General features: G+C 45.9%; 1 protein-coding gene across 3 annotated transcripts in view; it reads right to left on the reverse strand.

Annotated features, from left to right (window-relative positions):
- Positions 1 to 13,961, reverse strand: part of Thap4 (THAP domain containing 4) — a 40,623-nt gene continuing 26,662 nt past the window's right edge. For 2 of the 3 annotated variants that reach the window (XM_036172820.1, XM_036172822.1), the window contains 4 exons: positions 12,699 to 12,858; positions 9,437 to 9,546; positions 8,330 to 8,433; positions 1 to 313 (listed from right to left, as the gene is read on the reverse strand). In XM_036172820.1, the coding sequence (XP_036028713.1) occupies positions 194 to 313; positions 8,330 to 8,433; positions 9,437 to 9,546; positions 12,699 to 12,858 (494 nt within the window). In that variant the 3' untranslated portion in view covers positions 1 to 193. Of the gene's footprint in view, positions 314 to 4,744; positions 4,783 to 8,329; positions 8,434 to 9,436; positions 9,547 to 12,698; positions 12,859 to 13,961 lie in introns of all 3 variants that reach the window. The other variant, XM_036172821.1, reaches the window with a different exon arrangement.

The following is a 13,961-nucleotide window of genomic DNA, read 5'->3' on the forward strand; positions in this document are numbered from 1 at the left end:
TAATATTCAAAATCCTCAGCCATAAAAATAAAGGCCTTTTATTTGGTTTTCTATGCCATTACAAGATCACCAGGACAATAGTTCTGTGTCAGCAGAGCCTGTGGCCACACCATGTCTGCGTAGGATGTCTACTAAACTGGGGGGCTAGATGCAGGAGCCAGGCCCCTCCCCAGGCTCTGGGAGTTGCTCCAGGTTATGGGGTCACCTTCTTGTAGGTAACATGAAGATGCTGAGTCATTGGCTGTGTAGTGGTTGCCATAGAGACCGTCTGTTCAAGTTTGCCTTCAGAATTCAGTCTGAATTTTCGAGTAATCTGATGGAGAACAAAACAAAGCACTTAAGTTTTACACCTTTGGACTATCATCAGGAGCTGGGTGTGGTGGCGCATGCCCATCATCCTAGCACTCAGCAGGCTGGGACAGGAGAGCCAGCTCAAATTCTAGGTCAGCCTGGCTACACGAGTTCCAAGCTAGCCTCGGTTTTGTTTTGGAAAAACAGAAACAAACACTGAACAAACACTGGAGCATCCATCCATCTGTGTCAGTCACTGGTCACAGGTCTGTAAGCAGGATAATACCCCCACCAAGGCTGAGACTTTGGGCGTGAACCACCATGGGACATACCAGCCACTTCTCCCAACCAACAGGTAGACACAGGGTTGGTATGAGGTCAGCTTTCCAGAAGTGACCTATTATTTAGTCTGTTAATATTTGATGATGTTCTGCTGGCTATAATCTCCCACTTCCATCTGAGCCTTAAACCATAACAAACGTGTACTTAGGGACCACTGGTCTATTATATCTTATGGCTCTTCCCACAAGAAGATGAATAGATCCTGAGTCACGTCCTGAATCACAGCCCTCCTGTGTGGAATGCTTGTGGACACAGTGTGACCATAGGATAAATGAATATCTAATCAACTTTCTAAGGGCCTAACACTTCAGAGCGCCAAAATCACAGGCTGCCTCTGCCATGCCCACTACTTGGACTCCCAACCCTTTTGCTGAGAAAAAGATAAAAATGTCAGTCATTAGAAGTTTGGTTAGAGGGGCTGAAGAAATGGCTCAGTGGTTAAGAGCACTTACTGCTCTATCAAGAGGACCTGACGTGTACATAGACACACACAGATATACACAAATAAATTTAAAAACAGAAAAACCAATCAAAAGTCTCTTTAGGGACTGAAGATGGAGTTCAATCAGCAGAGTGCTTGCTTTTTTAATTCAGGTTAGATCCCCAGCACTAAATAAACTGGATGTGGTGCTGCACACCTGTAATCCCAGTACCTGGGAGGTAGAGGTAGGAGTAACATGAATTCAAGGCCAGCCTGGGACGCTTGAGACCCTGTCACAAAAAAAAACAGTTCTTTCAGGGTACCAGGAAGCACCATGGAAATAAGGAGGGAAGAGGTGGAGGTGGCACCCCACTTAGACTACCCATTGGCCCAGGAAGGACTGGAGGTCTTTCCTGGATTTGGAGCCTGTCTAGTTGAAAACATCACCTGGCTTCCACTGGCTCCCAGCCCAGCGCTGTACAAGAGCTGGGGGTAAGACCAAGCAGAAACAGACTAGTGAGTCCAGTTCAAGAACTGCTCTGTGGTGAGGGGACCTTAAGCAAAGTCTCAACTTTTACTCCGCCCCCCCCCCCCCCCCAAGACAGGGTCTCTCTCTATAGCCCTAGCTGTCATAGAACTTGCTCTGTAGACGAGGCTGGCCTCAAAATTCAGAGATCCACCTGCCTTTGCTGGGACTAAAGGCATGCACCACCACCACTTGGCCTAGAATTGAATCTTAAAAAACAAATACAAATCCTAAATAAACAATAATTGTAGGTGGAGTTTTCCCATTCCACAGCTACTCTCAAATAAACACACTGAGGCTTATATGAATTATAAATGCTCAGCCACTAGCTCAGGCTTGTTACTAACCAGCTCTTATATTTTAAGTTAACCCATATTCCTTATTTACGCTCTGCCATGCGGCGGTACCTTTACTAACATGCTCCCTCTGCCTCTGGCTGGCAACTGCTCTGACTCTGCCCTTCCTCATCCCATCATTCTCAGTTTGGCTTTCCCACCTAACTTCATCCTGTTCAGCTACTGGCCAGTCAGCTTGTTTATTAAACCAATCATAGTAACATATATTCACACAGTGTACAGAAGGATTATTCCACAGCAAATAACAAAATCTATTAAGTCAAAATAATCAAGACATTATGGTACCAGTTTGGAACCAACGTGAGGTTCACAGATTACTTTGAACAGAGAGAGAAAAAGGATGGTCAGGAGGCAGAGCTAGTACTTGGAGTAGCAGGGTGGGTATCTCTTCAGTAGGTGGATGTCACCTGGGAGAGAAGACTGTGCTCCACGGTACACATAGTTCAGCCTCCATGGATCAATGACCCAAAGACTTCATTTAAACTGTAAAACTTACAGAAAAATAGTTCAGTCTTCTTGTTAGTACATAAAAACTATTCAATAAAGCATTCTAAGAGTAGAACTTATGGCAGGATTTGGTGGCATATTCCTGTAATTTTAGCTCTTCTAAGATGGAAGCAGGAAACCTTACCTATGTCAGGTTATGTGAGACTGCCTCAAAAACAAACAAACAAGCAAAAAAACCAAACCAAACCAAACTCTCCAGACCAAATAAAAGGTAAAATACAAACTGAAAAGCTATTTGTGTCCCACAGCACTCATCATTCACAAAATGTGTCTATCTAAATCATAAAAGGTATATATCTAAATTACAGAAAGAACTTCATGGCGTAAAAGAACAAGGCGCAGGAGGAATGGTCCATCAGTACGACTTCCCGAGGCTGCCCCACTCTATTGGCAGGCCGAGGGACGCAGGCTAGAATACTGTTCCAGAGGGCGACCATTTGAGTACCTTCCAGGAGGCTGTCACACCAGGCCTCTGAACCTTTGTCAGGGTGGGTGGGCCTCGACCACTGTCTACAGCTACTCAAGCAGGACTGTAGTTGGATTTTCTTTTGGGACTATCTGGACCACCAGCCAGCAAATAATGGCGTGGAGACTTATTATTAACTATGAAAGTTTGGCCTAAGCTTTGTTTTCTTCCCAACTAGCTCTTAGAACTTACTAACCGGTTTTTATTCATCTGTGTTCTGCCACGTGGCTTGGTTACCTCTCCTCTGCACTGTATTCCGACTTCTTCAGTGTCTCACTGGCAGTTTCCATGGGCCTAGGCTCCTCCTCCCAGTCCCCTCTCTTTGCCGGGAAGTCCTGCCTTTCCTTGCCTGCCTAGCTACTGGCGTCAGCTTTTTATTACAGCAATCACAGCAACCCATCTTTACACAGTGTGATTAAGTAGCCTTCATCACAGGACAGTTCAGACTGCACAGTCTGACAAGGGCTGTCAGAGGTAGAGCTGGTTGGGCCTGGGGAACAGCAATAACTTCTGGACTCCATGGTGGCAGTGGTGGTAGGGAGAGGTCTGTAGATGGGGGTAATGGAGACAGCTTGTCAAAATATTGAGTCCTAAGGTATTAGCAGGACAAATGTTAAATAATACACTTTGTTCCTCACCCTACAAATCTCTGGAAAGGAGTTCTGAGGCTATCTGGAAATAGCTTCAAAAACAGCCTCAGAATAGGAGATTATGCTTAAAATGTGCATACAGCAGATCAAAATTATTTCAAATAGCCCCAAGTTAGCAATACACTGCGGTTCATCAGTGATGAATGGATAAATAAGACTGAATTATCAGCTGGGCATAATGGCCTAGGCCTTTAATCCCAGCACTTGGGAGGCAGAGGCAGGTAGATCTCTGAGTTTGAGGGCAGCCTTGTTTACAAAGTGAGTTCCAGGAGAGCCAAACCTACACAGAAAAACCCTGTCTTTAAAAAAAAAAAAAAAAAAAAAGATTGAATTATTAATCAAAGGAACATTACTCAGCCATAGAGATCCCCAGGTCAGCCAGCTTGTGTGGCCACTCACAAATCACCTTTCCCACCATGTTGCTCTGGGACTGCTTTCTGTCTCTAGAGATCCAACCAGAACTTCAGCCAGCACAGACACTGGTCCTTGAAACCCAAGTGGTCCCAAGACTCAAAACTGAGCGTCATTCAGCTGATCCACAGCCTGACAGCAAACAAAGACCTGAACACACACCCAACAAAGGTGTGACCAGATAGACACCCACACCAAGAAACACCATGAATGTACCCCAGATGCTTACATCACATGCCCCAAACACAACATTAACAACCAAGACAACATGCCTCCTCCAGAAACCAGCTCCTATTGTAGTATTTCCTGAGACAAGCAATAGAGCTGAAGCCCAAGACAGGACTTCAAATAGCACTCATGAATACATTCAAGGACCTTAAAAAGGATATGAATAGAGGCTGGAGAGGTGGCTCAGTGTGTGAGGGCACTGGCTGCTCTTCCAGAGGACCTGGGTTCAACACCCAGCATCCACATGGCGGTTCACACCTGTCTGTAACTCCAGTTCCAGGGGATCTGACGCTTTCACACAGACACACATGCAGGTAAACCACCAATGGTCATAAAATAAAAATAAATAAATAAATGATTAAATAAATGTCTCAATGAAGACCAGAAAAACACATGCAACGAGTTGAATGAATTAATGAAAACAATCCAAGACATGAAAATAGAATTTAACAAAGAAATAGAATCACTAAAGAAAAGCCAAACTGAAATAAAACTCGTGATTGAAAACTCAAGAAGTCAAACAAAAAGCTGAGATAAAAGCCTCACCCAACAGATCAAACCAAGTAGAAGACAGAATTCCACATCTGGAAGACAAGAGAAAATAAACGGACAGCTCAGTCAAAGAAAGTTAGATCTAAAAAACCAAGGCCCAAAACATTAAGAAAATCTGGGACACTATGAAAAAACCCAAACCTATAAATAATAGGCATAGATTCATCTTTTTGCTGCCTCCAATAAGCAAACCTCACCATCAATGATATCACTTCAGGGTAAAGGGATGGAAAAGGAACTCCAAGCCAATAGAACTAAGACATACGCAGGAATGTATCTATTTAGTATCTGACAAAACACATTTCGAATCAAAGCTAATCAGAAGAGATAGGGAAGATCACCACATACTCATTAAAGGAAAATCCACCAAGAGGATGTTACAGTGCTAACCATCTCTGCACCAAACACAAGGACGCTCAAGCTCATAACAGAAACACTACTGCAACTAAAATTGACCCTCACACAGTGATGCTGATGTCAAAACCCTACACTCACCAATAGAGAGGTCACCCAGATAGAAACTAAACAGAAATACTGGGGCTAAATAACATCACAAATCAAATGGATCTTATAGACATTTAGAGGATACTTCACCCCAAACACTAAAGAATATACTTCCTTATCAGCAGCAGTCCATACACCTTTTTTTAAAATTCATCCCATATTAGAACACAAAGCAAGTTTTAACAAATCCTATCTCACCACTGTGGATTAAAACTGGGTGTCAACAACAACGGAAGTTCAGAAAGTGCACAAACTTCATGGAGCTAAAGAACTCACTACCAAATGAAAACTAGGATCAAGACAAATTCAACATTTTTAGATTAAGTGAAAATGAAAATACAACATACCAAAATGAAGGCAGTTCTAAGAGGAAAGTTCATAGCATAAAGTACCTATATCAAAAAATTGGAGAGATCTTATATTAATAACTTAACACACTTGAAAGCTCTAGAAAAACAAGAAGAAATAATGCCCAGACAGATTCGATGGGAAGAAATAAACTCATGGCTGAAGTTAATGAAATAAAAACAAAAGATACAAAGGTCAATGAAGAGTTGGTTCTTTGGAAAAAAAAAAATCAGTGAGATCAACAAACCTTTAGCTAAACCAACCAAGAGAAAAGGAGAGGACTCAAATCAATAAAATTAGAAATGAAAAGGGAGACACTGTAGACATCAAAGAGATGCAGGGAATCATACGGCCATACTTAGGGAATAAACAAACTGTATTCCATCAAATTGGGAAATCTAATAGAAACAGAAATTTCTTTGTCACAAATGACCTACCAAAGATAAATCACGATGACCATAACCCACAGTGAAATAGAAGAGTAATTAAAAATCTCTCGAGTAAAAACAGCTCAGAGCCAGATGGATTCAGACATAACTGTACTAGATCCTCAAAGAGCTGACACCAACACCTCAGACTGTTCTACAAAGTAGGGAATTTCCAAAGTTTTTGTATAACACCACTATTGTTGCAGGACATTTGATGACACTGTGAACCCCGATACTGCGTTATTTATTGGAAAAACCTGCCTCTAGCTGTGGTGTGGCCCAGCCCTAGTACACACCCTTCATCTTAGAGCTTTCTGTTTATTGTAAACAGGATTAAACAAAATAGACCATAGATCAAGAGGTAGAGCAAGCAACTAGTTGACAGGAAGTAGCCATAGAGAGTCAGAGGGAGTCAGGGAGACGGATAGAGATGCACAGGAGGGACTTTGAGTTTGGTGTCCTTTTTGGTTTGGGATGGCAAAAGAGAAGGTCTCTTTCTAGGACTGGTGAAGGAGAAAGGTCATCTGGCTGCTTTCTCTGCCTCCCTGAGCTAGCAGGTTTTCACCCCAGCATCTGGCTCCCCAGTCTTTATTGTCAAATAAAAGGACAGAGACTTAGTTAAAACAGCATTTGCCTCCCTATGTGGAGGGGGCTGAGTCGGTGGTGGTGGGATGTGAAGGCTCCCCCAGTTCGAGGCTGCAGCTGTGGAGACACAGTCAGCAGTTGGGGCAGCAGTAGGGTTAGCTATAGCTGCTGTGCCGCAGATATAAAAACAACACACTATTGAGATTTCAAAACCACACAAAGACTGAACAACAGAAATCTGTAAGAAAAAAAAGGCACAGTGGAACAGATATGCCGATCAATGGAACAGAAATGAAGACAAGACCCACACATAACTCACAAAACTCCACATACCTACAGAAACCTTTTTTTTTTTTTTGCTTTCTGAGACAAGGTCTCACAATGTAGCTCTGGCTATCCTTAACTATGTAGACCAGGCTGGCCTTGAACTCACAGAAACTCTGCCACCATGCCCAGCCTGATTTCTGAGAAAGAAACAAAAAACATCCACTGGAGAAAAGACAGCGTGTTTAACAACAAACCATGCCAGTCAAACTGGCTAGCTGCAGCTAGAAGAATGAAAACAGAGTCTCATCTAATTCCCTGCACAACTCTAAATGGATTAAAGATCTTCAGTCTGATAGAAGAGAAAGTAGGGAATCTGCCTTAACTCATCAGCACAGGAAGGAACTTTCTGAACAGGATTCTGACAACATAGCCATTAATAAGTGGGACCTCATGAAGCTACAATCTTCTGTACAGCAAAGGACATCAAGGAAACAAATAACTAGCCAGGCGGTGGTGGCATGCACCTTTAATCCCAGCACTGGGAGGCAGAGGCAGGTGGATCTCTGAGTTCAAGGCCAGCCTGGGATACAGAGAGAGTGCCAGGGATACACAGAGAAACAAGGTCTCGAAAAACCAAGTGAATATGCAGGTGGAACCATATGATCATATGAGTGTGGTCTAAGAGATACATCACACCTTATAAACCACATGAGGGCTACAAGTCACTCAGCAGGCACATGTCAGAACATACAAATAACATAGAAAGGCAAATATGACAGATTAGCGGTCTAATGGAAAAAAGCAAAGCCACGAAAACGAGGCATTATTATTATTATTATTATTATTATTATTATTATTTTGGAGTAGAAAACAAATTCCTAAGCAGGAATCTGAGTCCAGATGTGATAAAAGAAACACCTGGGACTGACTGGGGCCACACTAGCCACAAAGGGAACAGACAACAGATTAAAAACCTCCTGTAAGTCAATAATAGAATCACAACCGACAGAAAACCCAGCATAAATGGAATATACAAGGTAATACACATTTACCAATTAGACTGAAAACAAGAATGGGATTGAGCAGGGACCAGTGACTGTCAGCTAATGCGACTAGTTTCACGGTTAAACAATTTACCAGGATCTCCTATTCAAAATGTACCTACCCCTCCGACTCAGTAATTTAGGAGAAATGTGTCCAGTAGATTTGGATATAGTTACAAAAGTGTAAAGCACACATAAAGGGATGTTTGTGATGAAAAACAACAAACCTGAAGGTGCAGGCCCCAGCTATCACAGTAGGGATCCTTTACACCATGGGAGGGGTGGGGGGATGGAAATGGTAAGAGCTGGAGACAGCAGCATGGAGCTCCCAAGTCCGTCAGATGGTGTGGTACCACTGCCAAGTGCAAATACTCTGGAACAAATGAGAGGGAGGCTGGGCTCACCTGCTCCACATGGGGCTCCTTGGCAAAGGAGATCCTGGAGATGGAATGGGACGAGATACACAGCTCATGCCCGTTCACTTCACCCTCCTCCACTTCCACAACACCTGCAAGGGAGGGGCAGTTAGTGTCCTTCCACGCCACGCCCACCTTCAAAGCACTGTGCAGTCGGGGAAACCTGAACTTTGCTACCATGCAGGTACAGCATTTCTTCCTTCTCTGAAGTTCTTCTCTTCTTCTTCTTGCAGATACCAAGGAAATGACTCAGAATTCTCTCTCTCTGTCTCTCTGTGGGTATGGTTTTCTTCTGTGGCTTTCTTCCTTACTTGTTTTGGAGACATGTAGAAAGCCCTAGAGATCTGTCTCTACACTCCCAATGCCGGGCTTGCAGATGTGTAGCATTGTTATGTGGGTACTGGGGATCTGGACTCAGGTCCTCATGCTTACAGTAAGCACTTTATTCACTAAGCTGTCTCCACAGCTCCCACACTTGTTTTTGAGAAGGGGGTCTCATTATGTTGTTTAGGCTGGTCTGGAAGTCACGGGGTAAAGATCCTCCTGCCTCACCCCTCTAAGTAATGGGGAGTATAGGGCAAATGCTCAATGGAGGGTCACCCTCTGCAGAAGTGTCTGAACCCCAGCCCTCCTACTGCATTTCCCGCCTGGTCGGCAGAGCCCCACCCTCAGGTGCAGTACTGCCCTGTGCTGAAGAAGGGGCTGTAGACGACAGCCCTCCGGCTTTCGCATACGTTCATGCCTGACAGTGCCTGGTGCTAGTACCATTCCAAGTCAGTTAACCCTGAACAGGAGGGAGACTGGACATGGCCAAAGGCATACAGCCTGTTGAGTGCTTTCTGAGACATCAGATGGCCAGACTCCAGACAAAGACCATGAGGCCAGTTGGCCTGATCTTTCCAGGATCTATCCTTTGGGCATGTACTGTGTTAGCACAGGCAAATACCACAACGAAGATCGTGCTAGGAGGAAGGCTCAAGTCTGTGGGGAACTGTATCTTCATTGTCCCACAGACCATGGGCAGAAACATACTTCTAAGTCACTGAGACAACTGCTGTCACACTGGCCAGCAGGCCCTGGGTAGGGGCACCATACCTGTGTTCTGGGCACTGATAAAGGCCACCTTGTTGGTGTCGGGCTTGAGGCGGATGAAGCCACACTCTCTGTGCATTGGCTTGTGTGTGTCTGGGTGGAACGAGTTGAACCTGGATAGGAAACAAGAGAGGTGAAGACGACAGCAGGGCCTCAAAGTGGTCCCACAGAGTGCTGGGGCAAGGTTTCTCCTCTGAGATGATCATCCCATGCCACCTTGGAGATCACCTCAGCCTCATAGTCATGGCAATGGAAGAAGCAAAACACAGTGACAGCTAGGCCTATGGGGACAGTGAAGGAGCTTTCTGTTTCTTCAGACAGGGTCTCACTGGATAGCCCTGGCTGGTCTGTAACTCATAGCCTGTCTCTGTCTCCCAGGGATTAAAGACATGTGTCACATACCCAGCTAATAGTTTTTAACCCTCCTAGCAGAAGGGGAGAGTTGTAGGAGCTTCCCCGGAGAGAGAGTCTAACCGTCATTCTCTTTGGCCTCACCTCTAGCCGTGAGTGACTTTGGGAACTGCTGGAGTACACTGAGGAAAAGGGCCCCCCCTGAGGTCGTCGTCTACATGAGATGGGACTTTGCAGAGATGCAGCTACTTGAGGGTCACCTAGAGTTTTGTAAGAACTACAGGGGGAAGGCTCATGTCGTTAGCATTCTCCATGTTAAGTGTCTAATTTAGCAGATAAATTAGATAAAAGCACGAATTGAAAGTTGCCGGCTCACCACTTTTTGCTGCTGGGAAGCGGGCAAAGAGAAGAGTACAAATTAGGCCTGTGTTGTTAAAGAGTCCTTCCTGGGACAAAACACCTTGAATGCCCTCAAGAGCCGGACAGTAAGAGGGAAAATAGAGGTAAAAATGACAGAAGTTACAGCTCAGGCCCAGCCTCTGTCTGATGCACGGGAAAGTCTATGATTCAGCATGCAGACCAGGTGCAGAGAAAATCAAGAGTCGGGGTGCCTTGGACAGCTTGAGTTGGGAGGGGCATGTAAGAAGGAAGTGAAGGGGGCTGGGAGAGAAAGCTCAGGGGTCTTCCAGATGTCTTGAGTTCAATTCCCAGCAACCACATGGTGGCTCACAACCTTCTATAGTGAGATCTGGTGCCCCCTTCTGGTGTGCAGGCGTACATGCAGACAGAGCACTGCATACATAATAAATAAATCTGTTTAAAAAAACCAAAGAACAAGGCAGTGAAAGGACTCACAGCCTGGCTTGGCTTTTTGGCCTCTGGACCGATTAATCTGTGGAAGGAGAGTAACTGAGTAATCACCTATCTCTTCCCGGAACAAAGGCTGATAACCTGAGACAACAGGAAGGAACCCAGTCCCTGGTGGATTGGCTCATAGATGCCATTAGGGACACGAGGTCCCCACGAATCAGGGTCTGAACTAGAGCAGGGACAGAAGCCACCTAGGAAAGGTAGAGAGAGGTGGGGCATGGTGCTCAGTTCACTGAGCAGGAAGGGACTCAGCAGAGACCCTGGGAATGGGAATGGGGCTGTAGTGGCTTAGCTGAGCCCCTTGCTGGGTGCGACCTTTACAAGGTAGAAGAGGTTTTGCTGAATCTGGGTGACTTAAAAGGACACTTAATTGGGCCCTTAAAGTGCTGCAGCAATCAAGAGGACATGGAAGGATAAAGCAGAGTTTGTCCAGGTCATTGGAAGGCAAACCTGACAAGATTGTGTCAAACTGAAATTCCCGAGGGGAAAACAGCAGAAAGACAGATGCTATTCCAGTGAGCGTCACAGAAAACATGAAGTGATGAAGACTCGGAAGCTTGTGGATGGTCCACCTCTGGCCCAAGGAAACTGTGTACATTTCTCCCTGCAGGAAATCATGTTAGGGTGGAAACCGTTCACCTGGGCTGGAATTTTCACAGCAGCTTATGGAGTTGAGGGACAGGCAGTGGTAGTGATTACTCTCACAGAACCCGGAGTCTGGCTGGCAGACCCAAGGAGCCAACTCCTGCGGCAGGTGATGAACAGTCCTGCTCCCCATGGGCTCTTGCCTGTGCTCAACACTTGAGCTAGCCCATCAGGAGAGGATAAACGCTGATCAGCACCATGGCAACAGTGCCCAAGGATAAAGAGGCAAAAGAGTTCATGGAGAATAACTAGGCTACAGAAAATTACATTAAGTAGTCTCTTCTATCCAGGCCATCATAGCCCATGTGCTTGTTTGAGGACACAATTGAGACATGCCGTGCTGGACCTCACTAACATCTTTCTTTAGTGTCCTCTTTTAACTGCTGGCCTGAGATCAACTAAAACGTGCTTGGAATGGATGGTGGTGGTCTGAGAGGTCCCGCCCACCCTCGATAAAAGGCTTCATTACAAAGGTGGTATAATGTTAATATGATTATAGCTTTTGAGAAGCATTGAAAAACAGTAAAACCAGCAGTAAAGAGTCTAAAAGAGGGTTCCTGCGTGGAAGGGGAAAACATGCCAAAAGCTATGAGGCTGTCAACTAAAACTTCCAGTGCCGAGGTGGGTTCCTCCCCTAAACGCTGTTTGTTAGGAAGGGTCCCCGGGTCATAAAGACTACTGCCACTGCTGCTGGTCACGTCAGAACCAGATGGTCGGATCTTCCTGATGACGACTACAGGCTTTGGCTGCGGAACATGGAGAAGTCAAGCTGGAACGCAGCTGGAAGCTCCCGGGCTAGCTGGCTTTGCTGCTGGGGGAGAGGTGCCATGAACAATCTTACTGGCCTGCAGACCCCCGAGAGCTGCACTATCACACTGCCAGGCAGGCTGTGCCCAGTGGCATAACAGCAGCAGTGACTATTATGTGCAGCCAGCAACTTTCCTATTTAAACTTGCTAAACGCATATTACTTTTGTAATTACATTTCAGTTACCCTTAAAAGCAACACTATCTCCTATTGAGAACCATAAACTTCCTTGAACACCTCACCTAGCACAGGGCGAAAGCAAAAGAAAGCCACATGCCTGCATTCAGCAACACTGGAGTGGCTGACTTCCATACAGGTCAGACTGACACTAGAGATTTAATTAAACCCATACCAGTAGTTTTTCTGCTTGGATTAACAAACTTGTAAACTTGTCCTCTGCCTAACATCTTAAAGATTATCGTGGACCAAGAAAGGACCATTTTTACCAACCCTGTGCCTCCGCTGCCAGTTCTGGGAAAGAGAGCTTTTCTGAAGCAAATCTACAGTTGCTTTTGCATCTTCCTGGCTTGTCTTTGATCTGTCTGGAGTTAGCTGAAGACCTAGGCAGGCCATGAGCCAGGTGGGGACTTACGAGAAGTTGAGCATAGGCTGGCCCACATGGGAGATGTGCACCTCCTCCAGGTATTGGAAGGGCTGCAGTGTCGGGAAGGTACCAACTCCCGGCGGGTCAGATAGCCAGGTACCCAGCATCCAGGACAGCGGCTCCACCACTGGGTTCATCTTGGGAGGCTCTGAAAATGAGAGGATGTAACAGTAAATGACTTGCTTCCTCCAGGGGTTTGCCAGGCTTTGGGTGGAGACCCACTGCAGCGTACTTCCGTCAGAACAGCCACACAACCCTCCAATGCCCTGTGGAGCCCCTGCAGTGCCCAGCGTCTGGGTCACGAGGGATGAAAAGAGGAAAGCCGGAGTGCCTCCTCCAGCCCCTGGAATTGGAATGGAGTAGGTGGGCCACAGAATCAGCTGTGAAAAGCAGAGGGGCTGGAGAGGAGGGTGAGGCTGGAACTGGAGGCCGGCAGCTTCCAGAGAATTTTACACTTCCTTTATTCAACTGTGCCTTCTTCGATTGTTTCCCAAGTGTGAAGGTGGCATACTAGAACTCTGAGGAGCTGGAAGCTGGATGAGGTAGTAGGGTAGGCTGCTAGGTGAGGCAGTTGTGAGGACAGCGGCTGAGTGCTGCTCAGCGGGTGCTGTCTGTGGTTAAATCACATGACCCTAAGATGTACTCTGCAGGAGGTTGTGTAGGACCGATAAAGACCCCCAGGCCGATTCCCACACATGGCCAGGATACTTCTGGAACCTTTCTAGGACGTAAGTCTGAGTACTGAATCTGGAGTTTGGAGAGCAACTCAAAGGAAGACAGAACTGAAGATGGACAAGCTCATCAGTCTACCAGGTGGGATTCTTCATCTCCCAACTGACACAGTCCCACTTCCAGAAATCAACAACTGACAATGTGTTCCAAGACAGCTGTGCAGGGCTGGCCAGGGCAGCCCTGGGATGACTTGAGTTTCGATACCACACAGCTCTGAACTGAAAGAGTGGGGGACTCTCCAGAGAGGGGCCTTTAAAGGGAGGGAAGACGACCTACAGCAGTCAGCTGTCTCCCACCGAGTGGGCGCCAGGAACCGAACTCAGCTCAACAGATTTGGCAGCAAGTGCCTTTACCCACTGAGCCATCTGGACAGTCCTTAAAAATGTCTTTATTGCATTGGAGAAATGGCCTAGCTGTTAAAGCACGTATGCTCTGGTGGAGGCCCAGAGCTCAATTCCTAGTACCACATGGCCATCCATAATTCCAGTTCTGGGAGATCGATGCTGTCTTCTGACCTCC

Source organism: Onychomys torridus, chromosome 23 (genome assembly GCF_903995425.1).
Source record: "Onychomys torridus chromosome 23, mOncTor1.1, whole genome shotgun sequence".
NCBI classification, from domain to species: Eukaryota; Metazoa; Chordata; class Mammalia; order Rodentia; family Cricetidae; genus Onychomys; species Onychomys torridus.